General features: G+C 39.1%; 1 protein-coding gene across 1 annotated transcript; it reads right to left on the bottom strand.

Annotated features, from left to right (window-relative positions):
• Positions 1–1,349: 1,349 nt before the first annotated feature.
• Positions 1,350–13,781, bottom strand: LOC104159503 (plakophilin-4-like; the record flags this gene model as incomplete). Its single annotated transcript, XM_009697428.1, is given in 11 exon segments — positions 1,350–1,714; positions 2,270–2,343; positions 3,083–3,214; positions 5,882–5,999; positions 6,105–6,189; positions 8,164–8,359; positions 10,529–10,679; positions 11,013–11,186; positions 11,333–11,524; positions 12,021–12,138; positions 13,559–13,781. Coding segments are annotated over 11 exon segments (1,712 nt in total), but the record flags the coding sequence as incomplete, so codon positions are not given.
• Positions 13,782–19,773: the final 5,992 nt, after the last annotated feature.

The following is a 19,773-nucleotide window of genomic DNA, read 5'->3' as shown; positions in this document are numbered from 1 at the left end:
CACTCTCTACTTCTTTTTGTGCTGTTTGCCCCTTCATTTCTTTTCCCTTTTACAGTCAGGGGGCTGAAGTAGCCCAGCCAATTAAGGAGAACTGGATTCGCCTTATAATCTAAACTTGGAGCAGCTCTGCTTACCTTTTCTCATTTCACTGATGCCATCAGGGTATTTGGAAACACTGAAAACCGAAGAAAAGTGCAATGATGGGGAACAATAATTATGATTACAGACAGTATAAAGTTAACAGACTCTACGGCATGAGGAAAGTATGGGATTTAGTTACTGAAAATAATCAAAGACTTTTATTGTAAATAAATCCAAGCAGAATGTAGTCAAAATTACAGGAGACTGTAATTTCTATGAAAGCCAGATCATCTTAATTTTCTTGGGGAGAGCAAGGAGAGGAGTAGAGGAGTGATGGGAAGAAAACAGAATAGAGTTCTGAAATATCTTGGACTGCCCATATCGAAAGTAAAAATACAGGTCTAAGGAACAACGGGAAGAAAGTGCATAATGCAACACTTTGGTCTGCCATCCTGACAAATTCAGAATATATGCACTGAAGAAAGCTGGGAAAATGGCCCAAATGTTTTGATATATTTAACCTGCTTAAAAACATGCAATTAGACTTCATATTCATGGTATTTGTTTCCAACTATCACACACAGAAAATAAAAAAAAAAAAAAAAAAGAAAATGAACAGGGAACAGCTTTCCATGGATGAGACTTCCATATTTATTGTTATTCCATGTGCATAGAAAATGGCAGTGAAGTTTCTTATGAAATAGGCAGGGAATGGGAGAGGTGTAGATATACTGGACTGGACTTTGTGCTTCAAAATTACACTATTCATTTTTAAAAGTTTTTTTTTTTCTTTTAAAATTTATAACATTTCCTTGGATTTTTTTTTTGTGCATGATGTTTCAAATTCCTTTTAAAATGACACACTGCATTACAAATGGATGGCACTTTAAACCAATGTGGCATTTCCATATTTACACCAACGAAAGAAATTTACAAGACGTAATAGCATACAATCTTGACATTTAGTAATAGCAATAAAACAAGGGCATCCATTGTATTTTTTCTGTACAAACTATCAGAACAAGACTTTTATTCACATAAAAAAAAAATCAGCTTTAATTTGCTCTGACTTACACACTTTCCAAATTAATTTTACTCAATTCTCAAACCTTTCATCACATCGCCCACACCCTCACCAGACTACAGGAGCTACAAGTAATTATACCTAACATCTAAACAGAGCAAAAAAACCATCTCTTCCAGTTTTTCTTCCTGACAATTCCTTACTCCCCCCAAAAAAATAAAAAAATCTAAAAGCAAAAAAAGTCTTCCTTGTTCCTTCTTTTATTTCACTTTCACATTTCATAACCAAAACAACGAACGAGGCCATTCCATTTCTTCTCAAGCAAGATGAGAAATACACTGTTGTTTTTTCTCTTGGATGCTACACCCAGGAATCAGGTGAACCTGGGTACTGTTCCGCTCTATAAGAAGATCGTCTGGTGGAATAAAAGTCTACGTAATTTGTGGTTGATTTCAGTCCATATTGTGTCGTGTAATCTGAAGTAGCAGGAAAGTGAACTCGATCATCGAAATACGGGTCTTCGTAGCTATGTGGGGACTGCAAGTATAATCTGTATGCATCATAGTTTTTTCTGTTGGTATCTTCTGGACTGTAGTACAATTGCTGATGCTGTTGACAAATTGATAGAAAAATAATAATTGACAGAGAAAATACTTGTTTCTCAAACTTACGCACATTATACAGAACTTTTCCCTAAAAAGTTAAGTGCAGCTCTACCAATGATGATAGTAACATGGGTTTCAGACCTCCAGGAAACGTACCTAATTTTCAAATGAAACTAAATGGAGGAAAAAATCTCTAAGCCTGCCTGCATGTCTCCTCCTGCATTCACTGAGAAGCTAGTTAACTCTCCAAAAGTGGTACTTTTAGAGCATAAGTAGAAAGTACAGAACCTGACCATACCTACCAAAAAATAAAAAAAAAGTCAGAAAAGTCGTCTCAGATCCCACCATAAGAACACGTTAAAATATGTGACTAAAAAAGGAAACACAAAGGTAACAGAAACTGACAATTGCTTATGTGCTTAAGTACACTAATGCCCACACTTTATGAAAAAAAGCACTCTAATATTATGACATATACTCAAACTCCCTTAAGTTCCATTAAACACTATATGCTGAGTCTTGTTATCAGTCTCATTTCAAAATAAAATTTTGGAGTCACCTGTAGTCGTCTATTTTGTTCTCTTGCTGGTGAGGAATAGGAACTGATGTAAACTGGTGAAGGTTTGCTGGAACCTGTAAGAAAAGAGTTTATGGCATAAACTGCAGTCTTTATTCTTTCGGCTGTAAGTCTATTTGCTTCAATTTTACCTAGAAGAAATTATGTCGCACCCAAACAATTAAGTCTGCAGATTTTAGTATCTACTACTAATATAACAACACAATACAGGCAAATTTTGTCCCTCAGCAGTACTTAAATTGAAACCAAGAGGCTTTCTTTGTGTTGTTGATTTTTGGTTTACAGACTAATAACCGCTAAAACAAGGAATTTCCTTCTCTTTTTTCACTGTCATCTCTATTGATTTGCGACTTGCGTCAAATAGCAAGGAAAAGGGTGATCAGGGAAAAGATGAAATCTTGGTATAATTTAATAATATAACAGTATTATATTATTATAATATATAATGACACGTTATTATTTATAACATAATACATAATGATAATGTGCATAATAAAACAATTTTCTGTAATAGGATTTTAAATAAGAATAAAGATTCCAAACACCTCTCACCTCCCAATATAGAAACAGATCTTCTCTTATTTTGGTAATGTGTGCAATTTTAAAGAAAATAGCAGAGACAGATTAAAAACCTGCTCTGTTCCACATGCAGTGAATATAATGAATAAAAACGGAAAACAACATTAAGTAGTAAAAAGCCTGCTAATGCAACTGTCTGTATGATGATTGTATAAACTCCTCATCTAAGGAATATTTACGTATTCCAGTTAAAAGTTCACCTAACTGGTATCTTACCAGTATATATGTCTTTATGTGTAATGACATCGCCTTGGTTATTATAATACTGCATAGAAGGTTGCATTCTATCGTAGTCAGAGCGAGGTTCTCTAATTCCTAATAAAGCCGGTGATGAGGACGTGCTGCCAACTGATGAAAAAAGAAAGATTATCGGTATATACAACAAAAGCCTTTGCCATACCTAACCCTCTCTTCATTCTCTCCTTACCCCTTCCTTCCTTGAGGATTAACAAATGAGAGAGATGTGGGTAACAGACAAAACTAGTACAGAGTTTTTCCTGGATGAAGAACCCCAATGACAAAAGCTATCAACGACACACCACGAGATTATAATTTTATACTTGAATGGTGAGTCACTGCTCTAGAATGCTTACAGGCTGAAACAAGAGACCGTACCCATTTCAGCTGGCATATGATATAATTTATTTGCATTTAGAAGATGATACTCCTGCTTATGTTTATGATTTTATGTAAGTTACACTTAAATAAAATCTTTAAGTCCATCCTATCACGCGGGACAGGACAGAAAAATTTACAGTCTGCCTGACTGAAGTGATCCAAGTACACACTTGTACACTACTGTTCTTTGATTAGCATGCGGAAGCGCATCTTGGACATTTTGTGCTCCAGCTGGCTGACAACCCTTCTAAGATCATAACAATGGATTACTTTATATTCTTACAGCAAACAGCTGAATCTCTACTGCAGTTGTAAAAAGTTTGTTCTGTTAAACCTTCCCTGTTTTAAAGACCACTCAGGTTTTCTTGGCTTAGAAAGACTCCAGTAACACAGGAGAAAAATACTTAAAAATAATGTATAGAAATTTTGCTTCAAAATATGAAGCAATGATATCTTCTTCCATTAGTTGTGTCCATTACATCATATCCCACAATTTTGTGTAATTATGGATAGTTTAATTACTGATATTATCCTGGCATATGCCTGGCTAAAAAAAGCTAAATTTGGGGGTGTCATTAAAATCCTGACACGGGTCAAGATAATGTGTGTGTTAATAACCGAGTGACTGAAACAAGAACAACTGTTACAGGCCAAGCGTAACTGTTCTACCACGCATCTACTGTGCATGCTGTAATCAGCAGAGCTGCTACCACAGTACCCTCTGTGAACACGGTCCTTGCACAAACTTCTACCTTACTAGTTTAAGCTTCTTCATGCTCTGGAACAGAAAAGCAGACACTTCCCATTAGGATTTTTTACTAAATGTCCTTTGGAGTACAACAGCCTTGGAATATAATGCTAGAGCTGTCCATCTCACTTCCTACTTGTAGTTCAAAGAACTGGAGTAACACAGGTGTTCTGCCAGCGTATCTTGGGAGAGAAAGTGCCGAGATAAGAATTTGACAGCAGGTATTGGAATATCCTTTTACATTTTGGCAGAACCTGGTCAGTTCCTTGAGTCTAAGCTGTATTTGCTTCCTTGTCATTGCTCATTTTGAGAAGATAGTTTTGGCTCTGGCAGTAGATACATAGCTTAAACAGTCTGTGAATTCAAGGTAGTGGTTTGATGCCAGTATGTGCAACTTGGCAACTAGGTGTAAAAGTAAAAACTGCCTTCAGTATCATGTGGTTTGAGAGTGACAAAGATACTTGGTCAGGACATTCTTCTGGAATCCCAAAAGGCTGGGAGAAAACTGAATGTGCAACACAGTAAGATCAGAGTAACAAAATCCTCGAGAAGTGGTAACCGCAGTCTGTTGTAGTATGGCACTAGACAAAGGAGTCAGTTCTGTATGTTCAACTGTGGTGGCTGAGAGGAACTCTGGGCACAAGAGACGCTTTCTTTCCCTTCTTAAGGCACCATAGGTATACTTCTCATAGGAAAATAAATCCCTGGTTGAGTCCTTGTTTTTCAAGTCAGCTATGTCTTGAAGGAACGTGTGAGGGTTGTTACTTTTATGTAAAGAAGTAATTCAGCAAGAGTACTGTTGGAACTTGTCACGTGTTTTAGCAGTCATGGTAGATAAGGTATTTCTCAGTATTAACAGAGATGTATTCACATAAAAATAGAAGAGTAAATTGGATAAAATAAAATGCCAAATGAAGACAATATACAAGGCTTCAAGTAGGTTTTGTATCAGCCCTAGCACTGAAGATGGTAAACGAACAAAGGTGAGAAATAAATAAGGGAGTCAGAGAAGCAAGATTTTTGTATTTGTCTTGCTCATCCTAATGGGACATTACATAACTTGGAATGAAAATAGGTTCCTCACTATTGGTCTCTTGCTTTCTACGCTATCAAGTGCCCCTGTTCTGTGACGCTATACCTACAATGCCAAGTCACATAGCACAGGAGGAGAGGCTTTGTAGAGAGAATAGTTGGTAACAAAGTCCAGGTGTGTACTCTGAGGATTTTACTTAGCACCAAAGCTAAGCTGGTCCCATGAACTGAATGCCCATTACCCGCTGGAGTATATTCGTGGCCTGGAGGCACGCCATCTGATTTAGTTTCATCCTAAAGGAATACAATACACACATTCTGAGACTGCAGTTTGATTTGCATTATGGAGTACGTAGGGAGATTTGCTTCAAGGTGCTCCTTATCCAAACTAAAATGCTAATGCAGACACATCCACAAATCCTGTGGGATCTGAAGCCCGCCAACAATAACAGCTAAGGTAATGAGGGTACATGAAGTACTTATGTTTAAATCAGAGGAGAGACAGCATGACCTCCGTGTTTTAGATAGAATTACTAGTAAAGTGAGAGGCTATTTGAGTTAAAAAAATAGGACACCAGGTACCCCTTCAGTAAGTCTCTTTATGTTTCTTCACTGACCTGACTGTATGACAGGTGACATCTGTTGATTTGTTGTTGGTAAAGAAGGATGTGATTTGAATCTCTCTCGCTCTAGTGTCGATACTGGTGTAATAAAATGACTTTGATTCCATCCATCCTGTGGAGTGGTAAAAAGAAAAAAAACATCAAAATAAATCGCTTTTCATTAAATTAGGAGGTTTTGTAGAACTATTTTCCAGTGTAGGCTAATTTTGCAGTTTACCTTTTTATAAATGCTACGGAGATCTCGGTATTGCCATAATGTATTCAGTACCTGGGCGGCTGCCTTGACAACTTTCAGTGATGATCTAAGGAAGTAAAGAAGCTTACATTATTAGAAAGCCACTTAATTCCACTTAGAAAGAACAATGTTCCTGAGCTACATAATAGCCTAAACCTTGATGCTGTGAAGCAAGTCAGGTCATCTCTCCAGGTCTCAATAATGCACGCCTGCGTTACCACAGTGTGAACACAGCTGTGTCAGCAGCCTCACCAAAAGGCTGGTGCAGAACCTGATTAAGCATGACAATCATTTCCCTCTCCAGCCTAGAAATTTTCTCTTCAGGACATCCACGTGAGAAATACAGATGGAAGGGCTGAAATAGCTACTGTCATGGTCTGCAAGAATTAAAAATCATGAAAAGAAACATTCTATTTAGTGCATTTCATAAAAACTGAGACTACATACTTTAAATCATTGTACAAGATTCCTAACTGTAGAAAAAGAATAAACAAGTAAAAGAGAGCGGGTTTCAAAAGTCTCCAGACATCCTCATAGTCACACCTTGTTCTCAGTTCTGTGTTGCCCTACTGAAAACTTTTATTGGTTGGGAAAACACTTTTCCACTCTCCAGAGCAAGGCTAGGAAATTGCTCTAGTTATTATTAAAAATAAAATCATGCCATCTTTTTCAAGAGAAATGGTAGTAAGCTGGTAGTGGTACTGAAGTAGTGATTTGACATTAAATGCCACAGCATGACATCTGTGTTCAACATATGCCTTTTTCTATCACTGTGAAGATTCATCCAAATACAGTTTTTGAAAGAAAAGACTGAAAAAAAAATTGCAGTTGATAAGTGTTAATCAATGAGTAGGCAATCTTAATACGTTTGTAAGATTTTAAATTTGTTTAGTGTACCCTGTTGCCTCATAAACATAAGAACTTTACATGTCATCTCCACAGACCAGTGAAGTCATATAAAGGACCACTGCATTCACACCTGCAGTTGAAATGAGTCCCTTGAGTATGTCCCTTTAACATACAAAGTATTATAAATCGTTGGATACTGAAAATATATCCCAGTTCCTTTTGAGACAGACTTTGTTAAAAATGTGGTATGTTTAATTCACACTGACCAACTTCTCTAAGAAGAGACCCTTTCCTCTCCTTTACCATCTGAGCACCCACTGGGAACAGTGCACAGGGCTGGCTATATGATCAGCTTTCGGCTATCCATAGAAAGGAGATCTGCCACAGCCAGGTTTATACCACAGTCCTGCTAATATGATCTCCATCAGTCACGCTGCTAAGGCGTACGGAGCAGCGACGCTGATCCATGCCCGACAGGGTCCCTGGGGCTGACTTAGTGTTGACCCTGTGCGACTCAGGGGCCATTACATGTTCCTGTTCCTTGATGCTCCACTGTCCAGTTCTGAACGCTTTGATTACCACTCAATAAACACAATGCCCGGTCAGCCCAGTCCTGAACTTGGCTAACAAAGCCCCTAGCATAGGGGTTGGCACAGCCATACCCCCAGAAGTCTGCAGACAGCCAGGTCTTCTCAATCAATACCTGCCTTGCAGTCCTATTCCAGAAAATCCCACTGGCTAGGTAAACTGCTTGCCAGGCCAAGTTTTCCTTACAACCCACCAAATGGTCATGCTAGATATAATTAAGAGGTATCACGATATACCCTGACAAAGGTGCTAACATATTCTGACCTTGAAAAGCTCTAAATATTCTATTAATCTTGTAGATGTTTAAGAGGGGACAATTCTTTTTTAATACCATTTAACCCGAATAGGCCCCGTTACTGTGATCATTGCATGCAACTGTAAAAGCCTCCAAAAGCTTTAGACGGAGAACATGCTGCCAGAGAATGGTGGTACCGACTGCCTCTTCTTTCCCAGCGCAAGTCAGACTTTGTTAGCTACTCAGATCAGGACTGCAAAAGCACATACTTTTTTTTTTCCCCCCACTAAAAAAAAATTAATTCCATATTCTGAAGCATTTTAAATGGAAATAGAAACAGTTTAGGTATGAACTTTGTTGCCTACTTGCCTGTCACCTCTTCCTTTCGTTATATTCACCAGCTTTTCTATTCCTCCAGTATCAGCGAGGGCTTTGGCATTTTCCATGTTTTTACTAGTGACCTCATGCAAAGCACAGCAGATTGCGGCTACAGTCTCATCAGACAATATGCTTGGACCATTGCCTCCTGGAAGTCGATTAACCAGATCTCGCATAGCATATTTACCTATAAAACCCATCAACAGAACCAAGTAAAGAAAAAAAAAAAACAAAACCAAAACACAAACCAAAAAAACCACAAACATTTGGGTACTTAAGAATTGAAATTATAGGACTCATCACAAAACTGCATCTGAAAGCAGTAAAAGGAAACACAGTATCAAAACCATGGAAACCTTCCAAGAATTCTTATTTTACACAGAGTCAAGACAGACTAGAGATAGATAATTTTCAAAATTTTTTATACCCTTTCAGCTTCAAAACGTGAGAAGTTGAATTCTGCGTTAAAAGAGGAGCATCCGTAAATGGGAATTATTTGGAGAAGGCGCAATCATTCAAGGAAAAAGGTTATGCTCTTTATTATGATTGAAGGAGTGGTGTACATTCCTAGACTTCATTTATGGGAGGGTTAAAGAAATCCTTACAGTAACTTGGAATTTTTTCTTTCAGGCATTCTGTTCACCTTATTTGTTACTCCTAAGAGATCAGACCTCAGCTCTTTCAGATTTCAATTACTGACTGATGCACAGGAATAATCACACTGCAGACAAAGGAAATGAACTAAAGCTAAGGTAACTTTTTTTTTCTTTCCTGTTTAGGCTGTGCTGTTAATGAATGATTAATTGACTTTATTGAAGACAAGTATTTGTACATAACAGTGAATAATGAATAAGCTTTACCCAAAGCCATTAACTATCTATTTGCATAATGTGTCTGAGGGGGGAAAAAAATATCCAAAAAGGAGTTCTGCAAACAAAAGGAACAACTTTTCAAACACACTGGAACATTATCACCAACAATGCTGTATACAGTAGTACCCTGTCACTGCCAGTCTTTTATCAAGCTCATCAACACACATTTGCATATACCAGTTTTGTACTGTTGTTTGTTGGAGTCCCCAGTCTCTTATTTCGTTCAGACTTTAGACCATGTAAACCCATTATTCCTGCCCCTACCAATGGCAGTAAAGCTGCATAAAACAGATTACTAGCATGAGGTAATTTATGACTCACTTCATGTCTCAAAATATTTTATACAAAGATTAGTTTCAGAGCATATCTGGAAAGTAATTCTTTCATAGTTAAGGCTTCAACCGGGAGAGGGAAAGGGTGGAGGTGCATTCCCGAACTGAAAAGTTCTGCCACGAAGGGAAAAAAAAAAAATCCTGAAGAGAGAATATCACCTGAGTATGACCTGTATGTGGCTGCTGCTATAGAACAGAATTTTCTTTTTACTAATTTCTTATGTATGTAATACCTACACTGCAAGAAAACATGTTCTGAACATCCAAGATGGAGAAGCTTCAGAAGTATATAATAAAATTCTGTTCACCTGCATTTATCTTTTAAGAATAATGATACTCTTGTCTGTATAAATAGTTGTTATATACTTATCCCATTGGTCTACAACACAGAAAAAAAAGAAGCTTTTTTACATCACGACATGTGTTAGCAGGGTTCACTTAGGCCACAGCAGTCTGAAGCTGAGGGTGAGGCATGTTCAATGCTTGCCATAATAGACTGAGATACCTGATCAAGGCAGGAAAAATGTTGTTTGGGGTTTTTTTTACCTGCTAGGTAAGAAAGGCACAGATGAATACTTAAAGTATTAAATATTAAAATTGATGAAAGGGAAACAGTAAGTTTTTCTAGTAAGCACCCTTGTTGATGACTTAATTCAGCAAAGACGTGTATATACTGCTCTATATCTGGGTTTTCGTGTAAATATTTTTCTAGGAGAGGGTTTCTTCCCTCTCCCTATCCAATACTATTGAAGTATTTACTGATGTACTGGCAGCAGAGCTGTCCTATCCTCTTAGGATACGTAAGGGGCCTTGAAACCCTCTGAGAAGGGTACCACTTAGCTCCAAGGAAGTAGAGTTGCATTTTCCATCATATTTTGTACTGACAATTTCCCGTCCAGTTTAGTTTAGCTGAGGTGACTTCCATCCGTTGTAAAGAGATTGCCATGCAAGATGGCTAAAGGCAAACTAAAAAGTCAATATTACTCTGAAAAGCTACTGCTGTCTAAAAGATTAATTTCTGTGACACAACTGACATGATATAGTAAAATCAGTATGCTATTTCTGTTGGTAGAATCTCATCCTACTATTTTTCCAGTACAAAGTCTGACATATCGGTAAATTGTGCTTTCTTCAGTACAGCTCTGTACTTACCAATAAGCTCCTTGTTACGAACATCTAATGCCATATTCCTTAAGGCAGTTGCCACAGATGAAACAACTCTATCATTATCCATTCTCAGCAGCTCCACAAGGATTGGTAGTCCTTTTTCTTTTCTTACAGCAGCTCGAATGTATGCTGCAAACTATGATAAAACTCCAAGTTACTCACAAATCTACTACGACATTCTGACTGAAATAGTCTCTTACTAGACTGCAATTCTGAAGTATGTTAGGGGATGTTTTCCAAAGAAAATTTCAAGGCCAGTTTCCATATTGCTCTTCCTGTGTACATCTTTGTCATTGCTTTTCACTGTGGAAATAACATTACTGCAACACACAAGTACTAATGATACACAGTAGAGAGAAATGCTCAGATGCACACTAGGAAATTACATGTTCCTTCCAAACGCATTGCAATCATTTAAAAAAAAACAGCTAAAATACAACAATATGAAGAAAAGTAGGAATTCACATACCTTCCAGTTGCCTGCAGACAGATTCTGGAGAGATCCTGCAGAGCCCTCTAAAGTAGCTGGATTGGAGCTTTCCGCTAGAAGCGTTAGGTATGGCTTTACCACAGATGGGTGCCATAGCATTTCCACCCCTTTAGGAGACTTGGAAAATCCTGGTATAGGGCCAACTCCATCCCACTGAAAAAACGGAACATGTATTTGTAACTAGATGAAACCGCATTATTTTCATTCAACATATGATAGTTTTTCTTCAAGTTATGTACTCCACCCATCACCAGCTAAACTGCAGTTGATGTATTTGTAATACAAGGAATATAGCAAACCTGATCCTCCTGTGAAGTTTTTTTTTTCTTCTTCTTTTTTTTCCCCCAGCAACTTGGCTCTGAATCTTTGCTAGGTGATTCTTTCCCCAAGAAGTCATCCAATTCATTGATTCCTAGCAGACGTGCCTGAGGTACCTCCAGTTCTAAGCGGTAAGAAAGGTTTCTCAAGGTACACACACAATTTTCCACTGTCTGAAGCCAAACCAGAAAGATGTCATGTAATTAGTTACTTTCTTACATAGTGATAAAGCAACCCAAACAAATGAAGTAGAGGTGAAAAGGCATTTGGAGCACAAGCACTGAATTCTAATTCTGGGCCTTGGGCGCTGCTTTGTCTGTGGGAAAACTGCAATCTCTCTCCTGATATTTTCAAATATGAAAATATTTATAACAGTAATCTCTACTACAGTGGCTTATTTTTTAGTATTCCGAAAATGAAAAGCACAAGAGATTATTATTATTTTATTAAAGAATGAATACTTCAACACTGATGAAAATGAAAAGCACAGAACAAGTTACACTGTGTTATGCAACAGAATTTGATTGTGCATCAGTAAACTGGGGTTGGGAGAGAAGACCAGTTGAGCTAGGCACATCACAGTGCTAAATTATACTATACAAACCTCAAAAGAGCCTATCAGACATACAGTTTAGCACTAAAAGTCACTTAGATGAAACATGCACACACCTTGCTGTCATAATCTGATGTGTTCACACACGTGTGGATCACGTATAGCAGTGAATCAACCAGCCCTTCACAAGACCTCATCTGCTTCCGGGCTTCTTCACCTGCGGAGCTGAGATTCCTAAAAGGTTGAAATGATAAAGGAACACAGTGTATTCACAGCTAGACATACGTACCATCATTTTATTAGATAGTTTGCAGAAGTTTTTCATACAGCTGACAGATTAATTGAGAAGTTAAAAGCAAACACACCCTTTTGTGCAGCAACCCACCCCCAATTCTTATAAAAGATAACTGTGATTCAAAACTGCAATTTGAATTGACTCATTGACAAACCCGGGCATAAGTAGAACCCCTTTCCACAGACTTTTCCATTCCAAGCCCTCTCTGTTGTACAAGCCCAAATCTATGGTTTGTATGGGCTGTAGAACAGATTGCTGAGCTTGCCTGTGTTAGAAATCTCCTTTGTTGCCTCTTTTTTAAATTGGACCCATTCAGCAATCTGTCCTGCGGTGCAGACTCATTACCGCTTGTAATAGTGCTACACAGACAGAAGTATAAACGTATAAATTAGGGTGCAGGGAAAGGCAAAGGCCGCACTGTGCTTTAGAATAAGCAGCAATGGATGTAGACAAATATTTGCCTTCCAGGCCACCACACTGCAAAACTTGAAACTTACACTGTGACCGGATGCACACTGGAAATGGCACTGCTGCTAAAAAAATGCCACCATGCCTGTCCAAAGAGGTGCTTTTTCTCTAGACATCATGTTTGCACTATGATGCTAGCACAACCCTGCGTTCAAAAGCAGTGTAAAACTCATCATCTCAAAACATAACCCAATGAACAACAACAATACAGTAGTTTATGAAAATATTCTGAGGGTTAGAAGGATCACCAGAAAATAAAAAGCAATTCCTGTTCCGTTTAAACACAATGGCCTTACTGTGCTGTTTAATGGAACACAATTTGAAATCGAATAAATTAAAATTATGAACAAACCTACAAATGAACAGAAGTAGCTCATATACTACCCTTCGCCCTTGAACTCCCTTTTCAGATATTTTAGTTTTGCCTTTTATTATTCTGAATACTTTTTTTCCTCCTTACTGCTGTTTGAGAAATCCACAAAGGGAATAGTCAAACACTTCTTTCCTGATATGTATGCGTATACAAACGTAATTATTTAAATGTATATAGCAATAATAAATCACCAACTGCACAATTTTTTTCCTAAATAATACCCATAAGCCCTACACACAATGCAAAAATTGCAGTAATTAATGGGGAAAAGTGTAATGATCGTAATTTATAAAAAAACAACCAAAATTTAACAACTATCATCTCTTAGTGTCTATGTCCTTTTCATATTTTTCTAGTATGAAAAAAAAAACCCAAATGCAAAAGCTGCCTAAATGATCGAACTACATGTAATCTACAGAATGCAATAACCCTTTTGTCTTAAAGATTACAGTATAAAAAGGACCTGTTGGATAACATTACTACTCTGTAAAAGGGAGTCTTCTAGAACAGCAAATTACCTCAGGCATCCTGTAGTATTGCGTAGAACTAGAGAAGTCTGAAATTTAATTTTATGATCATCGTCAAAGGAAGAACTGTTCCATCCAGAATGTGGCACTATCACAGTGTTTGTCAGTGTTGACAGAGCATCTCTAATGATTGTCATCTTTACTGCATCGCATGAAGACAAGTTCCAGAGAACCCCTTAAGAAAAGATTTCCATTGCAGTGAAGTCAGAAAAGGCTTGGCAGACAGATATAAAGCAACATTAACAACTTAAAAGACATCACTTTAAACAGGCGAAAGATAATTTACCTATGCAAAACCAAAAGAAATGCAATTAGTCTGCAATTGTAACTTTCATATTATCCTAACATTATCAGTCAGTAAGTGGTCAACAAAGCTGCCATTAAAAGATTCACTTTACAGACTGAAATAAATATTTCTAAACTTCAGATGACAATGTATTCAGCAGCCTTCGCTCTATCTGTCTTGCTGTTGCGTAAGCTCTTTGAGGAAAGAGTTGGAACGCAAGATGATAATCAGAATAACCCTAAGAGATCAGCAGCTAGGTCTCCCACAATACTGAGAAGGAAAACATGCACCCTGGTGAGTAAATACCCTTCTCTTTTCTTAAGGAAAAATACTCAGCAGAAACACACACTGACGGACAGGAGATGTGTCCTTCTCTCTTTCCTGAGGTACAGCTCATTCCGCCACCTGACAGGAGAGGGCAAGTCCCCACTGCACTACAGGAGTTTACAGGAATATTCCCTACAAGCACACAAACTCATCTCATTTGCAAAACACCTTTCCGTCTTTCTGAAACCTATGTGCCTCGAGCTCACTCTCTCTCTCTAATGCTAAGATCTTTCTTAGATATCTAAAGATCAATCTCATACTGACTACCTGTTAGGGGAAGAAAAAAACCTCTCTGTTTTTTTGGTAGTATGCCAGGCAACATGCCAAATCAGTGTAAAGAGGTCACTAATGGATGTGCCAAATTAATTCAGCACAAAATTTTATCTTAAAAATAAAAAAATGAAAGTCATTTAGTCATTTACTATTAACTAGAGTTTTACTGATGTCTGTCATCTATACGCACGTTTGTAGGTGTGCACGCACAGTCACTGCAGCTGGAATGGAGTGGGGTGCCAGTGACACTGCTTCCCGAGTGTGCCCAGCAGGAACGGCACCCTATGCTACCAGCTGGTTCCTCTCCCAGAGGAAACTTCCAGTGTAGAAGGAAAGGGGTGAATATTTACAGGAACAGAAAAAATATCTCCAAAGAAAGCAGCTGCGGGTAACCTCCTTCCAGTAGCGGTTCATATGGACATTACAACTACCAGCAGTAAGCTCCCGACTTACAGGGGTTACGTGGAGGCGGTCACTACAACTGTCACTGCTCTGTTAAAGAGAAACGTGTCACGCGTTGTTCTCCAGACAATAGTACAGCCTTCAGTGCAAGGGCAGCTAAAACCAGGCAGCTCAATCTCACAAATAAAAATGCTCCTTACAGATGCCATTGAAACCGCATGCCCTCTGAGAGTAACCTGATCCCTAGTGGCATTTTCACTTGTTGCCTCATCAGTTCTAGCCAGGCAGCAGTCTGAGATGAGAAGGCACATTTATCAGAAGAGATAAGGCACTCTTCCGAACTCTTCATCCTATTCAAAAAAAGGCATGAACATCTGACCTCCAAAGGGTGAATCTTCAACAACCCTGTAAGAAAGAGGTTTGGGAGAGGGAAGAAACAGATCATTATCCTGATTTATATGAAACTTGGGAGATTAAAGTTATAAACTACTTCTTAAAAAGGAACATGGAAGAGATTCGGCAATATTCTTAAGACAGATTGTTTACACTGGAAACCTCTACAACTTTGCAGGCAGAAATTAACAGCTAAAAGAAAGGTCATAAGAATACAAGAGCAAAAATGAAGAGAGAAGAAACCAAATTTATGGATGTCATGGCTGAAAGATCACCAGTATTTTGCAAATGTGAGGTCTTGTGAAAAAATTTCTGAAAAAATGACAAAGAAGGTAGATTGACAGATGCGTGGCAGCCACTATAGAGTTTTCAGTAAAGGTCCCAAGTGTGTGACGTGACATGATTCTAGATCAGGCAGAACCTGGAAAGTCAGTAGCCAAAAAGGAGGAATGCAAGATGAACAATGGGGCGGGGATATGGTTTTGTTTTTATTCTGTTTTTCCTCAGTGATAAACATGGGAAGAATAGCCTGCACTGATATTACTACTTTCTTGCATTCCATGTCTGGGATATTCAAGTGCAGAGCTGAACATACAAGAGCTAATGAAAAAATCCTACAGAAACTTTCTTCCTGGAACCCATAACAAGAAGTCTAGAGTATTTTACATTCACCTATTAGCCAAATGAAACTGCTATCAATATTTTATCCTCAGGCAGAATTCTAAAATTCCCTACCCTGCAGAGCCTTCTTACATGACATTCAGATAGAAAAGTATGAGATCTGACATAAATTATCAGCAGAACTCTATATGCAAGTGATATGCTAAACACAGCATTTAATCATCTTTTTCATCATGAAACACAGCTTAAAGTTCATCTAAATTCTCACCAAGTACTCGTCTTACTCTAAGTATTTTCCTCATATGCAATACTTTACTGATGGTAAAGTAGTATAGCTCTGTACACTCAGCAAAAAAACATTAAACAGCATTTCCACAATAGCCCAACAGAATTGCTCCTATAAACCATACGGTTTTCAGTTTGACTAGATCTGGAACATTTAGTTTCTTCAGAAATAAATTATGGGGGGACAAGACAGTAAATGTTACAAGTGTTAACAAAACCAAGTTTATAAGACAGCAAAAGTTTTTAACACAGCCACACCAAAATAAGAAAGAAAAATCTTTGCATGAAATATCCTGTCTTTTTCTGTTCAGTAAAACAATTACGGGGGGCGCTCCATGGGGAGATTTATGACTGTCTTGATTTCTAGTTAGGACACAGGCAGCCAAAGTACTTAATGTGTCATACAGTGGTTCCCAGAGATTCTAATCTCTGTGGTTTAGCTGACACACAAAGATAACTTCAATGTTTGGACGAAGATTAGGGTTGCTAACTTGGCTGTCCTTGTCTAATGCAACTTCCTTCAGCAGGTCACCTACCTAGGAAACAGACTTTTTGGCAATTGGGTGAAGATTGTACAATGAATTCTCAGAAGAGCTAAAACACCCTCGCAAAGCTTTCTGCTGCCTTTCTCTAAATCCAAGGCATATTTATTTGTCTGCCGTTGTGTCAGTGGAACGCAGAACGAGCCCAAGCTTTGAGATGGGATTGTTGATCACCTCCTTAAGCTGACTTCCCCAAAGGTAGCTAAAAAACTTTTAAACTCAAAAGTCTCATTTTATTGGAATCTAAACTAGGATATCTATCTTTTTAAATGCAAAGAAACCACATAATGATGGTGTTAGCAATAGTTTACAGACAATTCTCCTCGCTGCATCATTGCTGAAGAATCCAGGTCTGGTTTCACTCAAGCAAATGGCTTTTGAGCTATGGAACCTGTTACAAGTGGGACAGGTACAAGGACAACTTTCAAATTTGCCATATCCTTGTAATTATGGCATTATTGTGTCCAACTGTCTACCCAATGCCACCATGCCCACTAAACCATGCCTCAAAGATATTAGCTGGATGACAGCTGGAGAGCAGCCCTGCAGGAAGGGATCTGGGGGTGCGGGTTGACAGGAGGCTCAAGGGGAGCCAGCAGTGAGCCCTGGCAGCCCTGAGGGCAAACCCCATCCCAGGGTGCGTCAAACCCAGCAAGCATTTCTTTACTGAGAGTGTGGTCAGACCCTGGAACAGGCTTCCTGGAGAGGTGGAGGACACCCCAAGCCTGTCAGTGTTTAAGAAGCATTTGGACAATGCCCTTAGTAAGATGCTTTAACTTCTGGTCAGCTCTGAAGTGGTCAGGCCATCAGACTAGATGATCGTTGTAAGTCTCTTCCAACTGAAATATTTCATTCTGTTTTATCAGGGATGTGCCTGTATGTGGTATACACTTAAGTCATTGATTCCCTATGGGTCTTTCTGTGTTGGAGAAGAGCGGGCTGAGGGGCAACCTCATTGCCCTCTGCAGCTTCTTGAGGAGGGGACATGGAGAGGGAGGTGCTGAGCTGTGCTCCTGGGATCCAGGGACAGGATGCCCGGGAACAGCTCAAAGCTGTGCCAGGGGAGGTTCAGACCAGACATAAGGAAGCATTTCTTTACTGAGAGTGTGGTCAGACCCTGGAACAGGCTTCCTAGAGAGGTGGAGGACACCCCAAGCCTGTCAGTGTTTAAGAAGCATTTGGACAATGCCCTTAGTAAGATGCTTTAACTTTTGGTCGGCTCTGAAGTGGTCAGGCCGTCAGACTAGATGACTGAAATATTTCATTCTGTTTTATCAGGGATGTGCCTGTATGTGGTATACACTTAAGTCATTGATTCCCTGGATGGGGCAATGGACTGACTTGTATTAGTAGAACTCCTAGCCACCTGACAACACAGCTTTTGACTAACTGGTGCAGGTGTTCTCCAGATGGGAAGTTCTGGACTGTCCTGAAGATCTCCAGTCAGCTCCTGCTGTGCCTAGACCATTTTTTGTGTTTTAATGTATTGATTAACAACATGGGTGAAGAATCTGGTTGTTCCAGAGACTGCCCTATGCTGGTCTTATTACAGAGTTGGCTAAATTGTATATACAAAAGATATTTGTAAATAGTCCATAGAAACAGCAACTGCAAAAACAGTGATGTAAGACAGTTTTCTGAATACAAGTAAACTACCTACAAAACTTCTCCTAGCTATCTTACGATGATCAATAGCAATGGATCGTGAATACACTGGAGAGATCTCATAGGACCATGCGACAGTTGGATATAAGAGTTCAGCAGAACAGCAGTTTGGGGAGTCTCAGCTGAGGCAGCTAAAGACACCGTTCCAAGGACTCTTGTCACCATCTGGAAACCACAAACCATTGTGTTCAAGTAATCTGCTTCCCCGGGGGGTGTCACCATATGCCAAGACCCCCACCCAAAAGCCATGTTTTTATTTTTTTAAAAAACACACAGCCCATGAACGTCCATACAGGAAGTGAACGTAGCACGGTGCCGGTGCTGTCTGCTCCTTGTTCCTCTTGGCTGTCCGCTGCGTGAGCAGCTCAGCCTGCTGTGACTCTCACTCCTTCCTCTGCCTGCTACATCTTGCCATCAACAACCTCTTCCCACCTGATCCAGCCTTCTGAAAAGGGACTGGATATGCAACCAGGAACAAATAAGCCAAACCTACTCCCTGTTTCAACAGAAACTTCAGAAGTTTTCAAAGAATACATGCCCAGCTGCTTCCTTTTTTCTTATCCTTCATACCACCTGTTTATTATACTCATCTTGGTGGTCTGATATCCTCTTCCCGCAGTTCCTGACCCTCATCAAATGAGGAGAGAGATCTGACAGCTAATCTTGGAGTTGTTCTTTTCCCCTTCCCAACTCCAGGCTCTTAAATCTCATTTTTTCCAGCCTGGCACAGTTTGGTAAACCTCCAACTCTTACTTGTCAGATTTGTTTTCTTGCTCTCCTCCCCATCTCTGTGCTGACAATAGCTAATGTACAGGAGTAAGCGAGTCTTCTCCAACACAAGAAGCACTTGCTTTTACCAGCATGAGTTTACCTCGTTACAACACTGAATGGGTTTCTGGCACTGCGGAAGGCCATACTGTTTGAACCTTCCCGTCAACAGTCACGAGGGAGCAGACAGGAACAGGTACACCCAGACAGAGCTCTGCTACAGGCTACAGCAGCTCACAGGCCCTCTCACCACACAACCTTCACTCTTCTGGAGCCATACCTCACCCTTTCAGGGTACCTGATGTTTTCAGGCTTCCTGTGTGACAGAACACCTGCTTAATTTTTTTGGTTACAACTGGACTTCTTTCTTGTACCCACTGTCTGGTTACTTTTTAAATCACCTGATATTTCACAGAAATACTACTTCTGTGAAAATTATACATTTCCTTCCAATAGTTTGACACAGAACAAAATAATAAATTAATTTGTAAACAGCAAAAAGCAGACTATCTCATTCACAGACTGATAACCCTGAGGAGCTAAAGAGGAGAAAATCTACAACAATGGATACTTCACATGTTAAAGCATTCAGAGATTCTTGATACTTTTAATACCATCATAGACCCATTTTAGAGCCACGTTAA

This window comes from Cariama cristata, unplaced genomic scaffold (assembly GCF_000690535.1).
Source record: "Cariama cristata isolate BGI_N322 unplaced genomic scaffold, ASM69053v1 scaffold17283, whole genome shotgun sequence".
In the NCBI taxonomy this organism is placed as follows: domain Eukaryota; kingdom Metazoa; phylum Chordata; class Aves; order Cariamiformes; family Cariamidae; genus Cariama; species Cariama cristata.
The sequence above is the reverse complement of the archived record's forward strand: the minus strand, read 5'-3'. Positions and strand labels throughout refer to the sequence as shown.